The sequence below is a fragment of the Orcinus orca genome, chromosome 16 (genome assembly GCF_937001465.1).
Source record: "Orcinus orca chromosome 16, mOrcOrc1.1, whole genome shotgun sequence".
NCBI lineage: Eukaryota > Metazoa > Chordata > Mammalia > Artiodactyla > Delphinidae > Orcinus > Orcinus orca.
The window spans coordinates 81,068,729-81,089,921 of record NC_064574.1 but is presented as its reverse complement, the minus strand read 5'-3'; the positions used below and the strand labels follow the sequence as shown (position 1 = coordinate 81,089,921).

The following is a 21,193-nucleotide window of genomic DNA, read 5'->3' as shown; positions in this document are numbered from 1 at the left end:
AGTGACTGTAAAGAAGGCCAATTAGACCCTCCAGAGGGAACCTGGCCCGGCCTCTTCTCTGAGGGACTGCTCTACCTACCAATAGCATGGGCGAGAAGTCTGTCCCTTCGCTCAGGAGGAGATGGGTGAACTAGAACTTTGAGGTAGAGGTAAAGAATGTGAGTGCGGCACGCTGGGCTGGCTGGAAGCAGTGCAGGGATTGCAGTAGTGTGTGCGAGCTAGACGTGTTAGGGAGCGAGCCAGCTTTGCGGGCGCCAGGGTGACCGTAGGGTGGGGGGAGCGGGAGGCAAGGTGATGCCTGAGGCTAGTGTACAGGGGGTCGTTGCAGCCGAAGGGACCTTGGATGCCATCCTGGCTGCGGAGACCGAGGCCCCGCGACAATCTCCGGAGTCCGGGCGGACCTGTGGCTTCCCAGGGGCTGGAAAGGCCCAGCTCAACGCCTCGAGGGAAGCTTAAGGGAGACCGGGAAAGCCTCGAAAATACCGCCCGGCCTACACCCCTGCCCAAAGGAGCGCGGCTGGGCAGGAATTGTGATGATCAGACCTGGGGGGTTAGTCTAGAAGGGACCACCCCACCTAGAAGAAGTCCTCCGTTTTACAAATGAGGAAACTGAGGCGGAGGGAAGTCGATGAGCTGTCCAGAGCAAACAGCAGGTTACTGACAGCTCACACTAGAAGCCAGGCTTCCCCCTGAATCAGCCTTTGCGGTGGACTTTTTTCTGTTCGTACCCTCTTCTTTGCCTCCCGAGGTGAAATGGAGTGGATCAACGGGACCCAGTTACAAGAGGAAGCTGCAGATACTCGCTCCGTCTGCTGAGAGATCTTAGCATCCTGTTAGGTGGCATAGGACCTAATATAATCCGCTTCATTGGTTAATAGTTGCCAAGCCACAAATAGCTGAAGGTTCTTTCCCATAAGTCACATCTCACACGTTGACATTCCGAAACGTTTATCGAATTACGAAAATTCCATCCTACGTGTCCCAAACGAGCTGTTTACTAGTCCCTCTGAATAAGGGAGTTTGATTGGATGGTTGACCGTCTTTTAGCTAACACGGAAAACAAATGAGTCTGTAATACTATGCAGCTGAGGGCTGGTTGTCCAGGCCTGGATTCCTCAGTTCATGGGAGAGCCAGCTACCCCTTGGATGGATTGGTGTAGATCCTCTGCCCCTATGTGGACAGACACAGCCCCAGCTCCTGCTGTTTCTCATCCATGTCATCCCTCTCCCCACCCCCCACCCCCCCACCCCACCCCCGCCATAAGAGTAAGTTAATAGCTTAGACTTCGGGAGATAACCTAAGCTTTCAGAGTATATCCATCCCTTTCTTCCACCTTAAGAGGTTGCCCTTCATACATGCAGTCATGTTACTGTCCCAGGAAAGCAGTCTGCTTTTGGATGTGTTTTGCCTGAGTCTGTGCTCAGCTGTGCCCACTTTCATGTGATGCCTGCTTTCATGAGATAGATGGTCTAATTAGCAGGGTCACCTTGCCCCCTCACCTGTCAAACTGAGTTTATACCTTTTTTTTTTTTTTTTTTTTTAGTTTATATCCTTGAGCTTACAAATCCCCGGAGGCTCTGGACTGCGGAGATGTGAAGAATTCACCAGTGTCTCTCTACACTTAGTGCTAAAAGGGTATCAAGTGCAAAAACCTCCTACTACTCCCTGAAAGTAAAGGCCTCGTCTACCAGTAGTTCACACTTTATTGCTCCTGTCCTCTGCATATCCCATGAGCCACTGGGTGGCTAGAACTGGGCTAGAACCAAGGAGCTAAGAGAGAAAATCCCGGGCAAGGTTGGGGGAAATAGGTCACAGTGGCTGGGTGGTGAGGTCACAGAGAGGTTTGTCTGACCCGGACTACATAGGGGAGGGGCCTAGGAGGCAAAGCGGCCCCAGAGGTTCCCCAAGCCCAGGCAGGGGGCATGGTGTGGGAAAGGCAGCAGGGACAAAGGCCAGGGAGCTGAGTACAAGGGGCCAAGGGGCCCAGAGATTTGAGGGCAGGAGCAGTGAGGGGGCAGTCAGGATGGTGAGGAGAAGCCAGAAACGAAAGCTGCAAAAAGTCACCGGGCTCTGCAGACCGGAGGTGGGGCTCAGGGTGAGGGGGCACGGGGTGAAGCAAAGGCCGCAAGATGGCAGCCAGAGATCAGGGGAGGGGTTATGTGGAGAAGTTGGACAGGGAACAAGGCAGACAGGGAAGGGTAAACCCACGGACCTAGAGAGAAAGATGGGAGGATTTGACAGCCCAGAGCCCCCAAGGTAGTGGTTAATAAGTAGTTAACAGAAGGAAGAGGCATGACCCTCATGGAACCCCTGTGCACCCCCTTCTCCTTGGGTAGGTGAAGCGGAGCTGCGCTTCATGTGGCCCAGAGCCTGGGGGTGAAGAGAAGAAGGGGAGAGGAAACCCTATATCTATTCAGTTGTTCCCCCCAGAGCTGGTGAGTCCTTGGGGGGGCCGGTTGGTGCTGAGAATAAAGGACTGGGGGCTGCTGAGGGGCCTCCATGACCCCTGCTTTCCCCCTCCTGCCCCCACAGGTGGAGCACATCATTTCATTCCTCCCAGTCAGAGATGTAGTCTCTCTGGGTCAGACTTGCCACTACTTCCACGAAGTGTGCGACTCTGAGGGCGTGTGGAAACGCATCTGTCACCGGCTCAGTCCTCGACTTCGAGAGCAGGGCTCTGGGGTCCAGCCCTGGAAGAGAGCTGCGATTCTGAACTGTACACCTTCCCGGGAACCTCTAGTTCTCTCTGCTTCTGTCCTACCGTATTCTGGGATCCCTCCTACTCCATAAAATTGCCTAATGGGCCCCTTTCTCTGGAAGAAACTTGTTAGATTTAAACATACTCCAACAAGGACTTACTCCAAGTCTCTAAAGCTGCTCTTGGACAGACATTGTCACCCAGAGCCCCCATTCCTAGCATCCCTGCCAAGTTGCCCACCATATTCAAGCTCTTCCATATCTTACCTTGAGACATCCTCCTCTCCCAAAACCTGGAGTTTTCCCTCCTCTAAACCAGGATTTTTCAACCTTGTCACTATTAAAACTTTGAGCCAAATAATTCTTTGCAGGGGTCAGGTGCTGTCCTTTGCATGGTAGGATGTTTAGCAACATCCCTGGCCTCTACCCACTAGACGCCAGTAGCACCTCCCCCAGTTCTGACAGCCAATGTCCCCCGAGGGACAAAAATCACCCCCAGGTTGAGAAATATGCTCTAGTCCCCTCCCTTCCCAGGGAGCCCCTATCCAATAACTTCGTCTCACACAACGGAGATGAAGGGAGATGCAGATAGCAGATCCAGAGCTAGGGGTGTGGAAGGGTTACTGGCCTTTCCCAGTCATTCCTTTTCACACCTCTTTCTGCTTTTCTATGCATTCTTATATTTCCTTTGATGTCTCTGATGCAAGTTTGGACCAAAGAAGTGCTCACTTAGAAGCATGTGTGTGGCCCTGGGCTGAGGTGGGGCAGAGAACTTTAGTTCAGACATGGGGCATAATTTCAGATATCTTCTGAGCTTTCCACGTGCCCTTTGGAAGAGGTCTTTCCCCAGGCCTGGGGATGGAGAGGAGCTAAACACCCATCCATTGAGAAATCTAGCTTTCCCAAGCTCTGTTTCATCTCCCTTGTGCCTCCCCGACCCCTTAAACCTCCCTCTCCTTCCCTTCTGCAGACACGAAGGGCCTGTATTTCCAGGCATTTGGGGGCCGCCGCCGCTGTCTCAGCAAGAGTGTAGCCCCTGTGCTGGCCCATGGCTACCGCCGCTTCTTGCCCACCAAGGACCACATCTTCATTCTTGATTACATGGGGACCATCTTCTTCCTGAAAAATGCCCTGGTCTCCTCCACCCTTGGCCAGAAGCGGGCCTGCTGCTATGTTGTGTTGTGTCACGGAGCCAAGGATGTGAGTACCAGGACCCCAGCAGCTGAGACCCCACCTCTTTTCCGGGAACCCAGGGCCCATACCAGTCCTGAGGTGGCATCCTTAGGACAGCCACCCTCCGATACCAGGAACTGGAAACCAAGTTTGCCTTTCCCAGCCCTGGACCCAAGTATCTCATCTCCCACCCCAGGATCCAGCTGCCCCAGCCTCATCCCACTGCAAGGCTGGAGATCCCGGACACCTTTGTCTTTTCCTACAGTTTGCCTCAGACCCGAGAGGTGACACAATTTACCGTAAATACCTCTATGTGTTGGCCACTCGGGAGCAGCCGGGAGTGGTGGACACAGCCCACAGCCAGTCCTGCGACTGTGTCGAGGTCTACCTGCAGTCCAGCGGGCAGCGGGTCTTCAAGATCACCTTCCACCGCGCCATGAGCTTCAAACAGATGGTGCTGGTTGGTCTGGAGACCCAGCGGACCCTGCTGCTCCTCACAGGTGAGGCTTAGAGCAGTGGTTTGCAAACTGTTTCCTGCAGCTTCTTCAGGACCCCTGCAGTGGAAGCTTTGGACCGCCAGGGAATTCCCTGCTTCTGAACTTCTTAATGCTAGGCAGGGCCCTGAACCCCCAGACATCATTCTTCCCAGCACTCAAATTGGATTCCGCCAAATCCAACTGCTCGGTTTTCTCTGCACTCATCCCTCCCACTGAAGAGCTCCCCTGGTTGATTTTCAGTGGTGAAGGCTGGAGGCTGGGATACTTGAGGTCACTGCCCCCTTATTTCATCTCTACCCTTTTCCTTCCAGCCCCACTCTAGGGCAGCAAATGTCTCATGCTGTATGGCTTAGGGAGTCTCTTGGGAGGTTAATGTGGTTATTGGAGGGTCCCCTCCCCCACACAATTGTCTGCCTCCCCGCCCCCTCCCCCAGAGGAAGGAAAGATCTACTCTTTGGTAGTGAATGAAGCCCAGCTGGACCAGCCACACTCCTATACAGGTCAGCTGACCTTGAGGAAGGTGTCCCATGACCTCCCTCACCTGTGTGTGGCCTGCATGGCTTCCAACCAGGGAAGTACTCTCTACATTACGGGTAAGAGCCACCTCCCTTCTTCTCCAGACCCCAGCCTTGGACAGACCTTCCAGATACAGAACCCTCCCTTATCCTTACTCCAGCTCTGTGGGGTACCCGTAGAGCATCCTAGTCAAAAGAGGTGTTTAAGCTCCCAGACATCATAGCTGGTGCATTTCTAGTGGGTGTGAGACTCCCCAGATCTTACATCTTTCATCCCAAGTAGGGCCTGATCCCTAGGAAATGGGTGCCCAGAGCTGCTGAGCTGAGGGCTCCAAACCCCCCAGACCAGGGGCGAGTGTATTTTGAGGTGCATACCCCAGGGGTGTATCGTGATCTCTTTGGAACCCTTGAAGCCTTTGACCCCACGTACCAGCAGATGCCGCTTCCGGTCTCACTGCCTGCCAAGGTAGGATCCTGGGGTGGGGGGTTGGGGGCAGACCAGTGGGGGCGGGGCCTTAGGGGGCCCGCAAGGTACTGAAGGTCTGAAACAGGAGCAGGAATCAAATGATTGATCAGCGAGGGACAAGGGACCCAGGGAGAGGGGTGACCTAGAGGGCAAGACCAAAAGCGATCAGCTGTGTGTGGCAGGTTAGCAGTTGTGAGATACTGGAGCTCAGAGTTCCCCTGGAGACGACTGAAGGCCCACTTCTCCTTTCTACCTTACCTCCTAGGTCCTATTCTGTGCTCTTGGCTACAATCACCTTGGCCTGGTGGATGAATTTGGCCGAATCTTTATGCAGGGAAGTAACAGATATGGGCAGCTGGGAACCGGGGACAAAATGGACCGAGGGGAACCCACACAGGTGAGATTGCTTCCCAGCTACTCTCATCTTGCCCCTCTTCCTCTAATTCCCTGACCCCTGGATCTCTCCACATCTCTACTTTCCATAGAATCCACTTTCTACTCCCTAGGATGTTAAGCTAACCAGTTTGTAACGCCTGTGCTACTGTATCTCACCCGGGGTTGGCACCACGAGGTGCATTCTGTGTGGCTCATGCTACAAGTGCAGTAGGAGTTTAGTGAAGCAGGGAGACCTGGGTGGGCTGAAGTAACTCCAAGAGGTGAGATGTAAGCAGGGCCTAGTGGGTTAGATAGGATTCGGGTGGGTACAGGGAAAGGCATCCTATGTAATGGGGATGGGGACAAAGCTTGCACATCCCTGGGACGGTGGAAGGTCCGGCCTGACCAGAGCAGAGTGTGTTTTGGAACTCAGTAGCTACGAGGTGGTATAGGTGTTTGCGAGCCTACAGAAGTATCGATTTGGGAAAGAGCCGTTGCAGGTTCTGGAGCAGGAGAAGGCAACCCCCTGGATGATGGAGAACGGGTCACGTGGCCAGAGGGCACAGTGAGAGGCCCACCGGGAGGCTGCTGAATGACACCAGCATTTGAGACAGGGGACTGGGGCTGGTACAGTGGCGGCGGGAACAGAGAGGAATGGAGACATGAGGTGTAGTGAAAGAAAACGAACAGTCTCTGGAAACTGACTAGATATGAGGACAGTGGGGTAGGACAAAGGTGGCTCTGGCAATAGACATGGTAAACATGCCAGTGGGCGAGGAATGCTGGTTTGAGGAGAGAATGTGAATTTAGGCTTCTTCTGCAGTGAGAGTAAAACACTAAAGTAGAAATGTCTAGCTGGATTCCAAGCTGGAACAAGGTTGAAATGACAAAAGTAGAGGCAGAGGGGCAAAGCTGGGTGGTCGCCATGATTGTGGGTGGAGGGACTGAAAGAGTTGTCTCTGAGAGAGAGACACACCCTCAAATGCCACGTCTCACAGGCCACGGGCACAGAAAGTTTCACCCAGGAGGGGGTGGTGACAGTGATAGTGAAGGAATATGCTCCCTGACATGGAAGGATGGCTATACCATATTTTTCAGTGAAAAAAAAAAAAAAAATTCGTGAAATGGTTTACACAGCACAATCCCATCTTGGTTTAAAAATATACAACTTGCGTGTATATATTTGCTGAGGCAACAGTGAGGAAGAGTGTCCAGCAAGATGTTAATAGTGGGTGGTGGGGCTTCCAGTGATTTTTAAATGAATTTTTGCTTGCCAGTATTTTATAATTTTCCTGTAATGGCCGTGAAATTACTTATCTATGTCTTCAAAAGTAAAGCGCTCACAGTCTCGGGAGCAAGCGTGCAGGAGAGGCCCTGGGATTTGGCTGCTGGGAGGTCCAGTGCCTTTGGAGAGAAGTCGTAGTGTAGTGGGGAGTGGGGAGTCTCAGGCGAGACTGGCTGTGGTGAGACCAAGAATGTGGTCCACTTCAGACTGATCACGTAGCCAGTCCTACTGCCTAAAAGACAGAGGTAGGAAGCAGCAGAAATCAGGTGGAAATGTTTTTCCAAAAGAGTGGCCATTTTGAAAGATAAAGATATGACAGACTGAAAATGCTAGAGACGGAAGGAAGGACGCAGTGGGAGGCAGGCCCTTCCAGGGGCCTAACCTGGAACTACACAGGGACAGGGAGGAAGGCTCTTCCTCCCCCGAGGCTGGAAGGCAGAATGAGAGACTGGACAGGCCCAGGCCTGGGGGATGAGACCAGGGAGCAGATAGCAGGCCCTGGCCTCAGGCAAGAGGCCTGTTTTCCAGGGAACCGAGAGGAGGAACCAACAGCCGTGCTAGCGCCCCTGTGGTCAGACGGGCTGCAGGAGAACCAAGGAGGAGTGATAGCTGCCAGTCTGCAGTCGGCAGGGCGGACCTTGTTGGGGAGGGGGAGGGTACTCTGGGGCCCACCTCCTCCCTCCCCCTAGCTTCCCTAGGAGAAGCTGTCACCCTTCTCCAACCCGGCCCCTCCCCACGGTGCCTTGGGGTTCCCCACTTAGGGACCCTGCCCTGTGTTCTCAGGTACGTTATCTGCAGCGTCCCGTCGCCCTGTGGTGTGGCCTCAACCACTCCCTGGTGCTGAGCCAGCGCTCAGACTTCAGCAAGGAGCTGCTGGGCTGTGGATGTGGGGCCAGAGGCCGCCTGCCAGGCTGGCCTAGGGGAAGTGCCTCCTTCGTTAAGCTCCACATCAAGGTCAGAGCAGGGTCCAGGGAGCGGGCGTCCAGGGAGGGCCAGAGCAGTAGAGCCCACAGGACTGTAGCTGGGGCTCCCACAGGGACCCAGGGACTCCATCTTCCAGCACCACCCACCGCCCTTTCCTGCCACGTACCATGGCTCCTGGCTCTCTCCCTGAGCTGCCCCTGCTGGCCCGCTCCGACCTCACACAACCTTGGGGCTCAGCCAGCCAGCTCACTTGCTGGCTCAGGGCTGGTCTGAGCAGGACAAGCACAACAGCTGGGGCTTCCTGGGAACCCCTTCCCGGGGCCCCACTCAGCCACTCCCCCTCTGTCTCTCCTCCAAGGTCCCTTTGTATGCCAGCTCCCTCTGTCCTACCAGAGAGTGCCTCTACGTGCTGTCCGGCCATGACATCGAGCACCATCCCGCCTACCGGGACCTACCAGCCAGCAGGGTGGCGGGGACCCCCAAGCCCAGCCTGGGGGCCGAAGCAGCCCAGGACCCTGAGGGGGTGGCGGCGCAGGCCTGTGAGCCGTACCTCGGCCAGATCCACAGTTGCCCCACATTGCAGGAATGCATGGAAACGACGAAGGTGATCGTGGGCTGGATGCCCTTGATGGCTACACAGGAGGATTTCTTCTGGGAGACCCTGGACATGCTGCAGAGGGCTTTTGGAGGGGTTGGCCAAGGCCCCCCAACCCCTGACAGCTGACCCCCCTCTCCTGGTCTCACCCCTGGAGGGAGGGTCTGGCCCTGGGCCAGGGGCTAAGGAGAGGTGGAATGACAGCAATGAATGCTGCGCGTGGGGAGGGGGATGCAGTGGGCTAGGGCCTGCTAGACATGTCAGGGTGGGACTGTTTTGTAAAATGTTCAGGGAGCTGCCCAGGAGGGGCCCCCAACCTGACATGGACAAAAGATTTGATGGACAAATAGAATAAAAGGCTGATTGAGGCCCAGTTTGTAACCCTGGGGCCTGGGAGGAACGTGGGGCGGGGTGCGGGGGGAGGGGTGGGCAGGCAGAGTGGACGCAGCTCAGGCTGTCAGTTGCTGCAGAGCTGACAGCACCTGGATCCTTCAGCTTCCTTTTCCCTCCAACGCCAAGACCCGATGCCTACTTGGTTCCGTCACTTGGATCCTCCATCCATCAGGCTGAGAAAGGCGCTTCCTCTGAGTTCAGGAAGCTTCCTACCCATTTCCCTTCATCCCTGTGAAGCCAACCCACCCCCACCCCCCCCACCCCCCGCTCTCCTCCTCCTGTTTCCCTTCCAGATCTGATCTCACATGTCCTTTCCCTTACTTTCTACTCCATCCTCCTCTTCCTCAATAAGGAAGACACTCCCTTTACCCACAGAGCATGCCTCCCTGCCCCCACCCATACCTCCAAATATTTGGGAGAGAAGATGGGTGAGCAGAATTCTTCCTCCGTGGCCTAGTCTGGCCCGGGTATGGAGAGGACAGTAGACATTTGAAGTGGAAAATAAACTGGAGCAGGGGGTGGTCAGGAAGTGGGTAAGTGATTAGAGGTTGGGAGTCCAGGGAAGGACTTCCTCTGGGTGCTGAGGAAGCAGGAATGGGGAGGATCACAGGTGGGCTGGAGAGTCCTCAGGAAGGACCCAAGGCTGTGTTGGAAGGATGCTCGGGCACTGGACAGAGTGGGCTTGCAGATGATGTTACTGGACTGCCTGGAATATGCTGAGAGTCTGATGCTCCCTCTGCCCTTCGTTGCTCCACCCCCGCTCCCACACTGGGTCAGTATTTATGTGTCCTGGACCTAGAGAGGCCCCTGGAATCGCCACTGTCCCGGCTCTTCTCTCCCTGTCCCGCCTTCCCCGCCGCCCGCCCCACTGGCCAGTCCCCACGCCCACACGCCCAAGGCTGCCTCATCTGGCACTGATTATCCCCGCTGCTGCTGCTGCCGCTGCCGCTGCCGCTGCTGCTGCTGCTGCTACACTCAGCTGCTGCCTCTGTCTTGAGGACCCCAGTGCCTCTCCCTCGGGCCATGCTGCCTACTACCACAGCCTCCCTCTTGGGGCCCCTCCTCACTGCCTGGGCTCTGCTGCTGCCTTTCACCCAGGGCCAGAGCCCCAACTACACCAGGTAGGTCTCTCGGCACCTTCCAGATGGCTTGAGTTAACTTCAGATCCCTGATTCCTGGGGGGCTATGCCTGTGGAGCTTGTAGATTCTTTTGCTAACACACCACCCGCGCAGATCTCCCACAGCCCTCACCCTTCTCTGGCCCCCAAGTCCTCCTTCCCTGCTGCAAGACCACTGTCTCCTGCGGTCACCACTGCTCCCCATTCCTCCACCCTCCGTCCTCTGCCCTCTAAGTCTCCCCACCTATCCAGACCCTTGGCCCCACCATGGAACCTGAGAGCACCAAGACCTTGAACTTGCCTGGTAGCTGTACATCTGGATTCCAGGAGGGAATCAGAGACTGTGGGGGGAAGAGGGGGCTGCAAGTGGGAGACGTGGGAGTCAGTCACCGCAGTAGTTAGCTGGAGCCGGAGCAGGGCAAAGGTTGGGAGCGCAAGGCCCTGGCTGCTGCTTCTCCCTCATCTCCCCGCCCCCTCACCCCCCCACCTCGAGGCTGTGTCCACATCTGGAAGTAGTTAGGCCGCTCCAGGCCCTGACTGCCAGGCAGGGCGAGGGGGGGGAATGATGGAGGGGGGCCGAGGAGGATTCCGGGAATTCCTGCTGGGGTGGGGGTGGGAACTCTGAGGGGCTGGAGGGACAGCCAAGTTGCTGGTCCCACTTTTTCCTGATTCCCTGCTGGAGTATTTCCCACCCCAGTCCCAGCCCCGCTGGCTGAGGCCGCCTCGAATCCTTTGGGCCTCCCTTCCTCATCCCGCTGGCTGCCCTTCTTGGCGCCCCCATGCTCATTGCCCTACCCCAGTCCCTGCACTACTCCCCCACTCAGGCCTGACCTCTCTTCTGTTCTGCAGACCTGTGTTCCTGTGTGGAGGGGATGTGACTGGGGAGTCGGGTTACCTGGCAAGCGAGGGTTTCCCTAACCTCTACCCCGCCAATAAGGAGTGCGTCTGGACGATAACGGTGAGAAGTCCCCTTTGGCCGCCGTCCCCTTGTCCAAGTCTCCCCGAGGCCTGGGTCCAGGCAGCCAGAGGCCAGACTGCTAAGGGAACCCCCCTCCTGGCAAGCACCGCCGCTTCTCCCTGGGGAAGTCCCAGCCCCCTCCCCTCTGGTCACTGACAGCATCAGTGCCCACAGTAACACGTGGCAAGCATCCTCACACCTTAACTCAGAGCCTGCTTCTCCATTCCCACCTTCATCCCCATCCCCTCTGGTCTCTCCACAGACCTCAGGTCTTGTCCCCTGCACAAGCCACAAGCCCTCTGCTCTGCACCCTGATGGGGTCCCCTCTGCTTCAGGCCCAGTTTCTGTAGGAAATGCTTGGGGAAAAAGAGTCCCCTCTGCCTGGTTGTGTCCGGCCTGACTTTGCAGGTCCCCGACCCTGTCCCCACCATCAGGTCCCTGAGGGCCAGACTGTGTCCCTCTCCTTCCGAGTCTTTGACCTGGAGCTGCACCCATCCTGCCGTTATGACGCTCTGGAGGTCTTTGCCGGGCCTGGAACCTCAGGCCAGCGGCTCGGACGCTTCTGCGGGACCTTCCGCCCAGCGCCCTTAGTCGCCCCCGGCAACCAGGTGACCCTGAGGATGACATCGGACGAGGGCACGGGAGGACGAGGCTTCCTGCTCTGGTACAGCGGGCGGGCCACCTCAGGCACTGGTGAGACCTCCCTCACCTCCGCTGTCCCCCTCTCCTGGCCCCGCCCCCGGCGCAGGCCCCACCCCAGCCTTAACCTCCACCCCAAGAGCCTGGGACCCCCATTATCTCCCTTACCCTTTTTCCTCACTAACCGCCCCTTCAGTCCCTCCTCCCCGTCTTCTCTCCCCTCCTTCCCGCTCCCACCCCCCCCTCTTCCAGGCCCCCGCCCAGGCGCGAGGCGGAAATGGGTCACCGACCCGCGGGTGGAATGGGCGGCCTGGGGTTACTGGGACGGTGAGTAACTGCCCGCCCCCGTCCGCAATCGGGCTCCCTCAGACGGGCGCGAGGGGGCACCCCCGGGCTGGGGGACTAGGTTCCCCCGACCCGGAGCCCCCTACACCCAGCCCGGGGGCTCCCGATTGCGGTCCCATCACCTCCTCCTGGCGGCAGAAGTCTCCCCTAAAATGTTTAAGGAGGGACCTCCCCAAAGGAGCCTCGGGGCTGTGCCCCAATTTGAGGGCACCCTCACAACATGGGGACTCTCCAGCTGCGACGGGGACTTTTCTGCCGGGCCGGGGAGATGGGATCTTCCAGGGGAAGAGGAGCGATGTGGCCTCGCGATGTGGCTTCGCGATGTGGCTTCGCGATGTGGCCTCGGGTCAGGGGGAGGGGCAAGAAGGGAGCGTGTCCAGTCAATTCCTCCTCCCCCTACCACCGCCCGCCTGGGTGCCCGGCGGTCCAAGACTTACCCCCCCGCGGTCCAAGACCTCCCGGAGCCCCGCTCCTCCGAGCCCCATCTCTGCTAACCTACCCCCCTTCTTCCTCCCTCTCTTCTCGCCCCATCATCCCGAGACCCAGACATCTGAGCTTTCTGCACGGGCTCCCAGCCTAGAGTTCTCCTCCAGCTGACCGAGGGTCTCCACCGCCCCCCACCCCCACTCCTCTCTCCCCTCCCCAGAGCACCAATTTTGCGGGGGGCGGCTGGAGAAGGCCCAGGGAACCCTGACCACGCCCAACTGGCCCGAGTCCGATTACCCCCCGGGCATCAGCTGTTCCTGGCACATCATCGCGCCCCCGGACCAGGTACTGACCCCCTGCCCGGGCTGCCCTCGGGGACCCAGGCGGCGTCCTCCAGTATGCAGCCTGCAAAGATTTATTGAACATCTACAATGTCCCGAGCACTGAGCTTGCATGGTGGGCAGCAAAAACAGACCCAGACCTGCTTGCACCCAAACAAAAAATGTCAAATTACGACTGTGACGAATCTTACGAGAGCGAGGTACCCGATGCTGATATATAAACTGATTTGTGCGTGTGTGTGGGGGGTGTGGGTGTGTGTGTAGTGGTGGTGGAGGTGGATTCTGGGTCTGTTCCTTGAGAATGAGCCAGGACTTGACCTTGCGGACTACGGCGACCGAGGCCACTGCAGGGCCCCCGTGGATGTGTGTGTTCCTCCGAGCTGTGGTGTGAATGCATTAAGAGGGGGGCTGGAGGGCACGCGGGAGGTGAGCGAGGAGGCCGCGGCGAGCGTCCCGGAGGCGGCGGCCGGGCGGAGGAGGTGAGAGGTGAGAGCTCCGCTCCCTCGGCTGCCCGGGGTCCCACCGCGCAGCCTCCGCCTCTGCCCCGCCGCCAGGTGATCTCACTGACCTTCGGGAAGTTTGACCTGGAGCCCGACTCCTACTGCCGCTACGATTCGGTCAGCGTGTTCAACGGCGCCGTGAGCGACGACGCCAAGCGGCTGGGGAAGTTCTGCGGCGACACAGCCCCGGGGTGAGGGGGCGGCACCTGGGTGGGTGACGGCGTCCGGGAGTCTCCGCCGCGCCTGGTGCGGGAGCGGGGGGACAGCGCTGCTGGTGGGAGGGGCGGGGCTGAGCTGAAGCCGCAGGAGGCGAACCTGCCGGCCCCAAACGGGTGGGCGGAGCGGGTAGCGGCCCAGGCAGAAGACGAGGCTTGACGCCAGGCCTGGGGTCCGTGGATGGAGAGGCGAGAGGGGCTTGCGAAATCGGGAAGCTAACGCAGACAACCGAGGGGCAGAGGTGAAAAGGCCGCCGGCCTGGGTAGGGGGCAGGATGCGCTGCCCACCTGACACCTCCCCCAATGCCCCGCGCCCGCAGTCCCATCTCCTCCGAAGGGAACGAGCTCCTCGTCCAGTTCGTCTCGGACCTCAGCGTCACGGCCGACGGCTTCTCGGCCTCCTACAGGACCCTGCCGCGGGGCGCCACCGAAGGAGGGCCAGGCCCGGGCCCCAAGCCCGGAGTCGGGCCCAAAGTCAAGCCCGAAGTCCCACCTGAGGAGAAACCGAAGGCCGCGCCTAAGGCAGAGGCAACTCCGGTGGGCCCCGGTGAGTCTGGGAAGGCAGAGGAAACGGCCGCAGGCTGGAGGGAGCTGTATCCGAGTTCCTTCCTGCGCTCATTCATTCATTCAATACAGCACCCACGGGTGCCGCCTCCGTGCTAATGGCTGGTACTGGGTGCTGGGACACGAAGCTGGATAGAGCTCTGAACAAGTTCAAAGCAATGAGGCTTCTGTGGGGAAAGTGGTCCTTCCTACCTCCTGGGTAGGTTACCCTCCACAAACAGTGCCCCCCTTCCCCCCCCCACCAGATGCACCCAGTGTCTCCTGCCCAAAACAGTGCCGGCGGGCAGGCACCTTGCAGAGCCACTTCTGTAACAGCGACCTGGGTAAGCAGCCCCATCCCCCAGCTCTGCCCTTCCAGCTCCTCTAACCTCCCCTCCTGTCCCCAAAGCCCCCCTCCTTCTGGTTCCAGCCCTGCCCTGGCCTCCTGTCTCCTCACCTCTCCCTCTCTCTCCCACAGTGGTGACGGGAATGATGAAGTCCATGGTTCGGGGCCCAGGGGAGGGCCTCACAGTCACTGTCAGTCTCACTGGTGTTTACAAAACCGGAGGCCTGGACCTGCCCTCTCCCCCCACTGACACCTCCCTGAAGTTCTATGTGCCATGCAAGCAGTGCCCCCCCATGAAGAAAGGTAACGGAGATGTGGGAAAATGTAGAGGGGGACTTAGCCTCATGAAAATGATGGAGGCAGTAGAATCTGAGGGACTGGGACGAGGGGGTACATCTATAAGGTCTCAGTTACACAAACTCTCAATCCCTTCCTCCTCTTCCCTAGGAATCAGTTATCTGCTGATGGGCCAGGTGGAAGAAAACAGAGGTCCGATCCTTCCTCCAGAGAGCTTCGTGGTTCTCTACCGGCCCACCCAGCACCAGATCCTCACCAACCTCAGCAAGAGGTGCCCTTCCAAGCCTGTTCAGGCTGCTGGATCCCAAGCCTGAGCCCAGGCCAGCCTCCGGACCCTGGCCCTAGGGACCCCTTTCTTATCCAAATAAATGTTTCTAGACTTGAGGAAGGGGTCACATGTCCATTTGTATGGTTTTGGTGCTCCTCTGGGGATTTGTTTTCATTCATTCATTAAACTCAACAGTTACTATACAGAAGAATGTAAGTCAAATCTTGTCACCCCTTTGCTCAAAATTCTCCCGTATGCTCAACACACACAGAAAATGCTCACTACGTGGAGGTGATGGATATGTAAATTAGCTTGATTGTGCTGATCTTTTCACAATGTCTACAGATATCAAAACACCAAGTTGTACACCTTAAGTATATACAATTTTTATATGTCAAAGATATCTCAATAAAGCTGTTTAAAAAAAAAGAAATTAAGGGAATTCCCTGGCAGTCCAGCACTTTCCCTGCTGAAGGCTGGGATTCAATCCCTGGTTGGGGAACTAAGATCCTGCAAGCTGCCTGGGGCAGCCAAAAAGAAAAAAAAAAAAAAAAAAAGGAATTAAAACAACTCTTCCATAGTTTCCCATCAGTCTCAGCATAAAATCCAAAGTCCTACTGCGGGCTCTAAGGCTCTAGGTGATCTGTGTCCTCCCTCCCACCTCATCTCATCTCTGAATATTGTCTCCCTTACAATCTCTTCCATCACACTGGCTCCTTGGCCATTTCTAGTACACACCTGCTTCCGGGCTTTGCCTTTGCTGTTCCCTCTATCCGGAATTCTCTACCACAGACATCTCCTGGCTCACTTCCTAACTTCAGTGAGATCTCAGCTCAGAAGTTCATCCTAGTCACCCATTCATTTGTGCATTCCAAATGGCAGGCACTGTTTTCGGTGCTGAAAATACAACAAAACTAAGTCGCTGCTCTTGTGGACAGGAGAGTAAATTCTACCAGAGCAGAGATAAACTAAAATAAACATGATGTCAAGTAGCTCTAGGAGTGCTCTGAAGAAAACAAAAGCATGATAAGAGGACAGGCAAAGGGAGATTCTACATTTGATAGGGTGCTTAGAGAAGGCTTTCGGGTAACTTTGTTTTGCGGGTAACTTTGTTTTGCTCCGCTGCTAACCAAATGCGTGAGATTCCTCACCTTGTCGAGGCTGTTTCCTCGTCTGTAAGGGGAGCTGAAGATTCTGAATACTAATTCCCTCTGCAAATATGAGTGATTTCAAATATGAGTTCCGTGCAGGAAGGAATCAAGATAAGTGCCCTGGGCTACGAACCGAGTCCAACTGGGAGCAACCGCCAACTCGTACTACAGAAAACGGCTTTCGTTGCTTTGGAAGCGTCTAGGAGAACCTGGGACTGAAGTGGAGAAAGAGGGCTCCATTGTGGGATGTGATTCTAGTGATTTGGACGGCCTCAGAGTGGGGAGGAAGGAACAAAGCCTGACTCCCATCCTCGCCCGGGCCCCTCCCCCCGACCTCGCCGCCCGACTTATTCCAGGATTAGCGTTCTAGCCAGAGACGCTCGTAAAGTTTTACGTCACTGGGATCAAGCCAATCACCTCTTTAGGTGCACCAATCGGTGTATACTTAGAGCTGAAACGAGGCCGCCCTGGCCAATGACAGAGGTCGTACGGCGGAAGAGCAGAAACGGTCTGCCAGGAAGATGGCAGCCCTGGTCCGGCCACAGGTTGATTGGCAGGTGCTGTGACCAGAGGTGAGCTTCATAGCGTGAGCGGCCGTTCGGAGGCGGAAGCCCGAAGAAGCGCGGGCCCGAACTCAGGGGGGGATCGGAGGCACAGATACAGGTCTCGGGAGAGCAGGAGACGGAAAGGGCAACTCCGGAAGAGGGCGCGGAGGCCAGCGGAATTGGGCCGAAGAGAGGGGCGGGTGCCCTGGGAGGCCCGGAAGGGGCGGGGAGGGGCGGGGCTTATGGAGATCGGGAACTGGGGCTGAAGACTAGGGCCAGGGCTGGGAGCCGGGAGGGGCTGGGTTTACGGGGTGGGCGTGACCCTCGAGGTAGGGCTTGGGGGCGGGGCCTAAAGGGACCTGAGGCACAGCTGTGGAGAGGAAGGGTTTGGGGGGCCTGGGCCTGGCCTGCGGGGCCCTCATCTAGGGGGATTCCGAGGCGGCGGCGGCATCAGTCCAGGCCCTGCCCTACGATCTCATCCCGTTCCCTTTCGCCCCTCTCGCCCCTCGGCTTTATACTCCAGGCCCTGTCCCCTGAGCTCTGCCCTCGGATGTTCCACCGCCCAGAGCTTGCATGCGCCGTGGGGCGCCCCAGGACCAGGAGCTGGTGGGTCCGGGGGCTCCTGGGCGGGGGTCCCGGGGCGCCCCTCCTCCCTCGGGACCTGTTGTCCCGGTCCTCGTCTTTCCCCCGGATCTAGTATTCAGGGCGGACCAGCGGAGTGGATCTCGGCAGCTGCTGACCCTCTATAACCCCACGGGAGCAGCGCTTCGCTTCCGAGGTGATGGGGATGGGCGCTTCGTGCTAGGGATCTGGGGGCTGGCGGTAGAACACTGGGGAGCTGGGTGGGCTGGAGCAGTCAGATGAGTACGGTCGGATGTCCAGCCCTGGGGTAGAAGGCAGGGGGGGACTCCATGGGCGGGGCTTGTGCAGGTTGTCTGAGGCAATAGTCGGTCTCTGTCTGTGTGCCTTTTCCCCTCAGTCCTGTGCACAGCACCTGCCAAATACACAGTGTTTGACGCGGAAGGATATGTGAAGCCTCAGTCCTGCATTGACATGTGAGTTGAGAGGGTGGGGAGGCTGATGGAAGCCAGGGGTCGCTGCCACCTTTCTCTGATTTACTGTGCCGTGGCTTAAGCCTCAGACCAGGTCCTCTTCCACCTGTTTACCCCACCCTCTGTCTGTGTCCCTAAGGGAAATTTTCCTGGGAGGGTGGGGCCTGGATCCTCTTGGATCACTGCCTCTCACTGCCCTTCAATGGGCCGCTCTCCTTTCTTGGGACCAGTGTGATTCGCCACGTGGCCCCCAGTCCCAGCCACTATGACGTCCAGGACCGCTTCCGCATTGAGCTGTCTGAGGAGGGAACAGACGGCCGAGTGGTGGGGCGCAAGGACATCACCTCGGTTCTGAGGGCCCCAGCGTACCCCCTTGAGCTTCAGGGACAGCCTGACCCAACGCCGCACCCAGAGCCTCCTTCCTGGACAGCACCACCCACGGCTCAGCACTTCCCAGAGAGTGAGTTTAGGGATGGGAATTCTTGAGTTCTGTAAGGAGGAAGGACCTAGCATGACCCTAGAGATGAGCTCAGTTGGAGTTGAAGAGGTCTTCCGGTTCAGTACTTTTTTTTTTTTTTTTCTTTTGGCTGTGCCTGGTGGCTTGCGGGATCTTAGTTCCCCAACCAGGGATCAAATCCAGGGTCCTGGCAGTGAAAGAGTGGAGTCCTAACCACTGGACCGCCAGGGAATTCCCTTCCGTTTCAGTTTTCTGCTTTTTGGTGGAAACATTTCTAGAAATTGAGATTTTATATCAGGTTAGGGAAAAAGCAGACTTTGCAGTTTCCTTGGTTTCTGGCCTCCACTTAAAGAGAAAAATTCTTCCTTTAGCTCTGACTTCAGTACTTCCCATCATGTGTCAGCTCAGTTCAGTTCAGTAAGAAACCGGGGGCTTCCCTGGTGGCAGTGGTTGAGAATCCGCCTACCAATGCAGGGGCCACGGGTTCGATCCCTTATCTAGGGAGATTCCCACACGCCACGGAGCAACTAAGCCTGTGCGCCACAACTACTGAGCCTGTGCTCTAGAGCCCGGAACCACAGCTACTGAGCCCACGTGCCACAACTACTGAAGCGCGCGCACCTAGAGTCCGTGCTTCACAACAAGAGAAGCCACCGCAATGAGTAGCCCCCACTCACCGCAACTAGAGAAATCCCTCACGCAGCAACAAAGACCTGACGCAGCCAAAAATAAATAAATACATTTATAAAAAATAAATAAATAATAAGAAACCGGGTTGAGCAATTATGTACCAAGTTGTGGGAGACAGAGGTCCCTGCCTGGCACACAGATACACAGGAACCTGTAATCAAGGCAGAGTTGAGAGAAAACGAATGATGAGGGACCAGAGGGGAGAGGGTTTCCTGAGGCTTTGGGAACGAAGGCTCCAGGGAGGAGAGAACACTTCCAATGTCCAACAGAAAGTGGGTACACCTTCCATCTTCAGCCTCCTCCCTGAAGGGTGTTGGGCTGGGCAGGAGTGGAGGCTAGAGATCCTGATGGGCCTTGTTTCCCAGACCCCCTCCCGCACCTGGCCACCAGCTCCTTCCTCCTCTTCTTGCTGATGGGCACAGTCTCTGTGGCCTTCCTGCTGCTGCCACTCCAGGATGAACTTGGCAGCCAGCTGCCCCAAATCCTTCACGTCTCCCTGGGACAGAAGTTGGTGGCAGCCTACGTCTTGGGTGAGCACGGTGGTGGTAGGGGATCCGGGCCCAGAGAGAGGAGAGCGGGGGCTGGAAAGAGGGCGTACAGAGCTGGCGGGCTACACATAGGACCTTGCTCTTCCTCCCCTCTCCAGGCCTCCTGACCATGGTGTTCCTCCGGACCTGAGCTCCCTGCTCAACCTCCACGCCCCCTCCCCAGGCAGGGACGTGGACCTGGACGTGGACGTGAGACATTCACTGTGATGCTCATAACCTTGCCTCAACTCCTACTTCCTTCTTCCTGCCCGTCCCCTTCCCCCCAAAACCCAGGGGTTTGTATTCATTTTCCAAGCTGAATAAAATAAATTTGTAAAATTGAACTGAGAAATGTAAGGAACATGCCCCTTTCTTCCCACTTCTCTCCTCCAGTTCCTCCTACTCCCAGGGGACCTCGAGCATCAGGGAGCGAAGAGACCCAGTGAGGATTTAGAAGATCAGAGTCTTAGGCTTGGTTCTGCCCCGAAAAAAACTGTGTGACCTTGAGCAAGTCATTGAATTTCTCTGAGCTTCAGTTTCTGCCTCTAAAATGAGGGAATTGGGAAAGTTGATTCTTAAGATCCCCCTTAGCCCTATCCTCGGGATAGGATCCTGCCCCTAAGCCAACATGCCTTAAACTAAAAAGAAACAAACCCCGATACCACCTACTCCCACCTGCTAGAGAACTCAGGTCCCGCCATCTTGAGCCATCAGAGCCTCTTGCCAGGGTTGCCTGGGGGCTTCCCCCCCACCCCCACCCCCAGAATCCTCTTCTGCCTTTCTGTCCCTTTACCTGCTTTTATTTTGTCTCTTCCTTTGACCTCAACCCCTGTGGGTCAGAAACACCAAGGTCTCTGACAAGATGGGGACAGATGGCACTGCCTGCCATAACCTCAGCCTAACCAGGCAGGAGAAGTTAGGGCAAAGGAAAAGAATGGACTCCTTGAAAGGCAGGCTTCCAGCCCTCCTTCAGATGTAAGGCGAGAGGGGAGGAAAGGAAGAAGGGAAGCCAAAGACACTGGAAGTTTGTTGATTGGGAACAAGAATTAGCAAGATAACGTTAAGACAGACTCAGTCTGTTATGCTGCTGGAAGGTTATCAGTTGTTCCAGCTTTACTTTGGGGGCCTTGGGAGCTGCCCCTCTGCCCTGGGGACCTTGCCCTTCCCACACCCAGAACTGGCCCCGGTGACATGTGAGCCTGATCCTGTGCAGAGAATGGCAGCCTGTGTCTAGGATGTGAGGGCTCTCCCCGTGGTCCAGCAAACCCCTCACAAAACCATCCACACTGGACTGTCTGTGCCCAGGACCCCAAAAGGCATCTGAAGTATCGCACATTAATGATCTTGTGGATATCTGCTAGGAAACGGCCTTGCTGCCAGCGGGATCAGGAGGCTTTCTGAGACAAAGCTATGAAGGGCAGCTATAGGGGTGGGAGGGGCTTGGGTCACAGACATTATTATTTTTTTTTTTTCCGGTACGCGGGCCTCTCACTGTTGTGGCTTCTCCCGTTGCGGAGCACAGGCTCCGGACGCGCAGGCTCAGCGGCCATGGCTCACGGGCCCAGCTGCTCCGCGGCATGTGGCATCTTCCCGGACCGGGGCACGAACTCGTGTCCCCTGCATCGGGAGGCGGACTCTCAACCACTGCGCCACCAGGGAAGCCCCACAGACATTATTTTAAGTAAATTTCTTAGAAAACAATACTGAGCTGGCAGTAATTGGAGTGGGTGGGTGTTAGTTTCCTGTGGCTGCTATAACAGGTTATCACAAACTAGTGGCTTAAAACAACATAAATTAATTCTCTTATGGTTTTGGGGGTCCGAACTCCAAAATGAGTCTTCTGGGGATGAAATC

At 56.7% G+C, this 21,193-nt stretch overlaps 3 protein-coding genes across 9 annotated transcripts; all 3 read left to right on the top strand.

Moving 5' to 3' along the window:
- The first annotated feature begins 1,678 nt into the window (after positions 1–1,678).
- Positions 1,679–8,895, top strand: FBXO24 (F-box protein 24). Of its 5 annotated transcripts, none has more exons than XM_049698686.1 (10): positions 1,679–2,084; positions 2,338–2,436; positions 2,534–2,717; positions 3,669–3,898; positions 4,137–4,371; positions 4,869–4,961; positions 5,228–5,349; positions 5,615–5,746; positions 7,793–7,963; positions 8,292–8,895. In XM_049698686.1, the coding sequence occupies exons 1-10, from the start codon at positions 2,025–2,027 to the stop codon at positions 8,655–8,657; spliced, it is 1,692 nt and encodes a 563-aa protein (XP_049554643.1). In that variant the 5' UTR covers positions 1,679–2,024; the 3' UTR covers positions 8,658–8,895. The 5 variants fall into 5 exon arrangements, with proteins under 5 accessions (XP_049554643.1, XP_049554645.1, XP_049554642.1 ...); XM_049698688.1 differs by having other exon boundaries at positions 4,803–4,961; positions 8,517–8,895; XM_049698685.1 differs by having other exon boundaries at positions 4,803–4,961.
- Positions 8,896–9,730: 835 nt separating this feature from the next.
- PCOLCE (procollagen C-endopeptidase enhancer) lies at positions 9,731–15,033 on the top strand. Of its 2 annotated transcripts, XM_049698692.1 has the most exons (10): positions 9,731–10,042; positions 10,889–10,997; positions 11,432–11,690; positions 11,889–11,963; positions 12,628–12,752; positions 13,303–13,439; positions 13,784–14,010; positions 14,273–14,350; positions 14,485–14,655; positions 14,800–15,033. In XM_049698692.1, exons 1-10 carry the CDS (start codon positions 9,945–9,947, stop codon positions 14,961–14,963), a joined length of 1,443 nt encoding a protein of 480 aa, XP_049554649.1. In that variant the 5' UTR covers positions 9,731–9,944; the 3' UTR covers positions 14,964–15,033. The 2 variants fall into 2 exon arrangements, with proteins under 2 accessions (XP_049554649.1, XP_004268919.1); XM_004268871.3 differs by lacking the exon at positions 11,889–11,963 and having other exon boundaries at positions 9,736–10,042.
- Positions 15,034–16,529: 1,496 nt separating this feature from the next.
- MOSPD3 (motile sperm domain containing 3) lies at positions 16,530–19,683 on the top strand. Of its 2 annotated transcripts, XM_012532666.3 has the most exons (6): positions 16,530–16,640; positions 17,137–17,391; positions 17,593–17,668; positions 17,896–18,125; positions 19,178–19,342; positions 19,459–19,683. In XM_012532666.3, the coding sequence occupies exons 2-6, from the start codon at positions 17,187–17,189 to the stop codon at positions 19,488–19,490; spliced, it is 708 nt and encodes a 235-aa protein (XP_012388120.1). In that variant the 5' UTR covers positions 16,530–16,640; positions 17,137–17,186; the 3' UTR covers positions 19,491–19,683. The 2 variants fall into 2 exon arrangements, with proteins under 2 accessions (XP_012388120.1, XP_004268917.1); XM_004268869.3 differs by lacking the exon at positions 16,530–16,640 and having other exon boundaries at positions 16,911–17,391.
- The last annotated feature ends 1,510 nt before the right edge of the window (positions 19,684–21,193 follow it).

Bases quoted from the DNA above. Each gene is read 5' to 3' on its own strand.
- FBXO24 (XM_049698685.1), top strand. From the start codon at position 2,025: ATGGTGAGGAGAAGCCAGAAACGAAAGCTGCAAAAAGTCACCGGGCTC. The intron at 4,372-4,802 runs GTGAGGCTTAGA...CCCCTCCCCCAG, and splicing joins GACCCTGCTGCTCCTCACAG to AGGAAGGAAAGATCTACTCT. The intron at 5,747-7,792 runs GTGAGATTGCTT...CTGTGTTCTCAG, and splicing joins ACCGAGGGGAACCCACACAG to GTACGTTATCTGCAGCGTCC.
- PCOLCE (XM_049698692.1), top strand. From the start codon at position 9,945: ATGCTGCCTACTACCACAGCCTCCCTCTTGGGGCCCCTCCTCACTGCC. The intron at 11,691-11,888 runs GTGAGACCTCCC...CCCCTCTTCCAG, and splicing joins GCGGGCCACCTCAGGCACTG to GCCCCCGCCCAGGCGCGAGG. The intron at 14,351-14,484 runs GTAAGCAGCCCC...TCTCTCCCACAG, and splicing joins CTTCTGTAACAGCGACCTGG to TGGTGACGGGAATGATGAAG.
- MOSPD3 (XM_012532666.3), top strand. From the start codon at position 17,187: ATGCGCCGTGGGGCGCCCCAGGACCAGGAGCTGGTGGGTCCGGGGGCT. The intron at 17,392-17,592 runs GTGATGGGGATG...TTTTCCCCTCAG, and splicing joins AGCAGCGCTTCGCTTCCGAG to TCCTGTGCACAGCACCTGCC. The intron at 17,669-17,895 runs GTGAGTTGAGAG...TCTTGGGACCAG, and splicing joins CCTCAGTCCTGCATTGACAT to TGTGATTCGCCACGTGGCCC.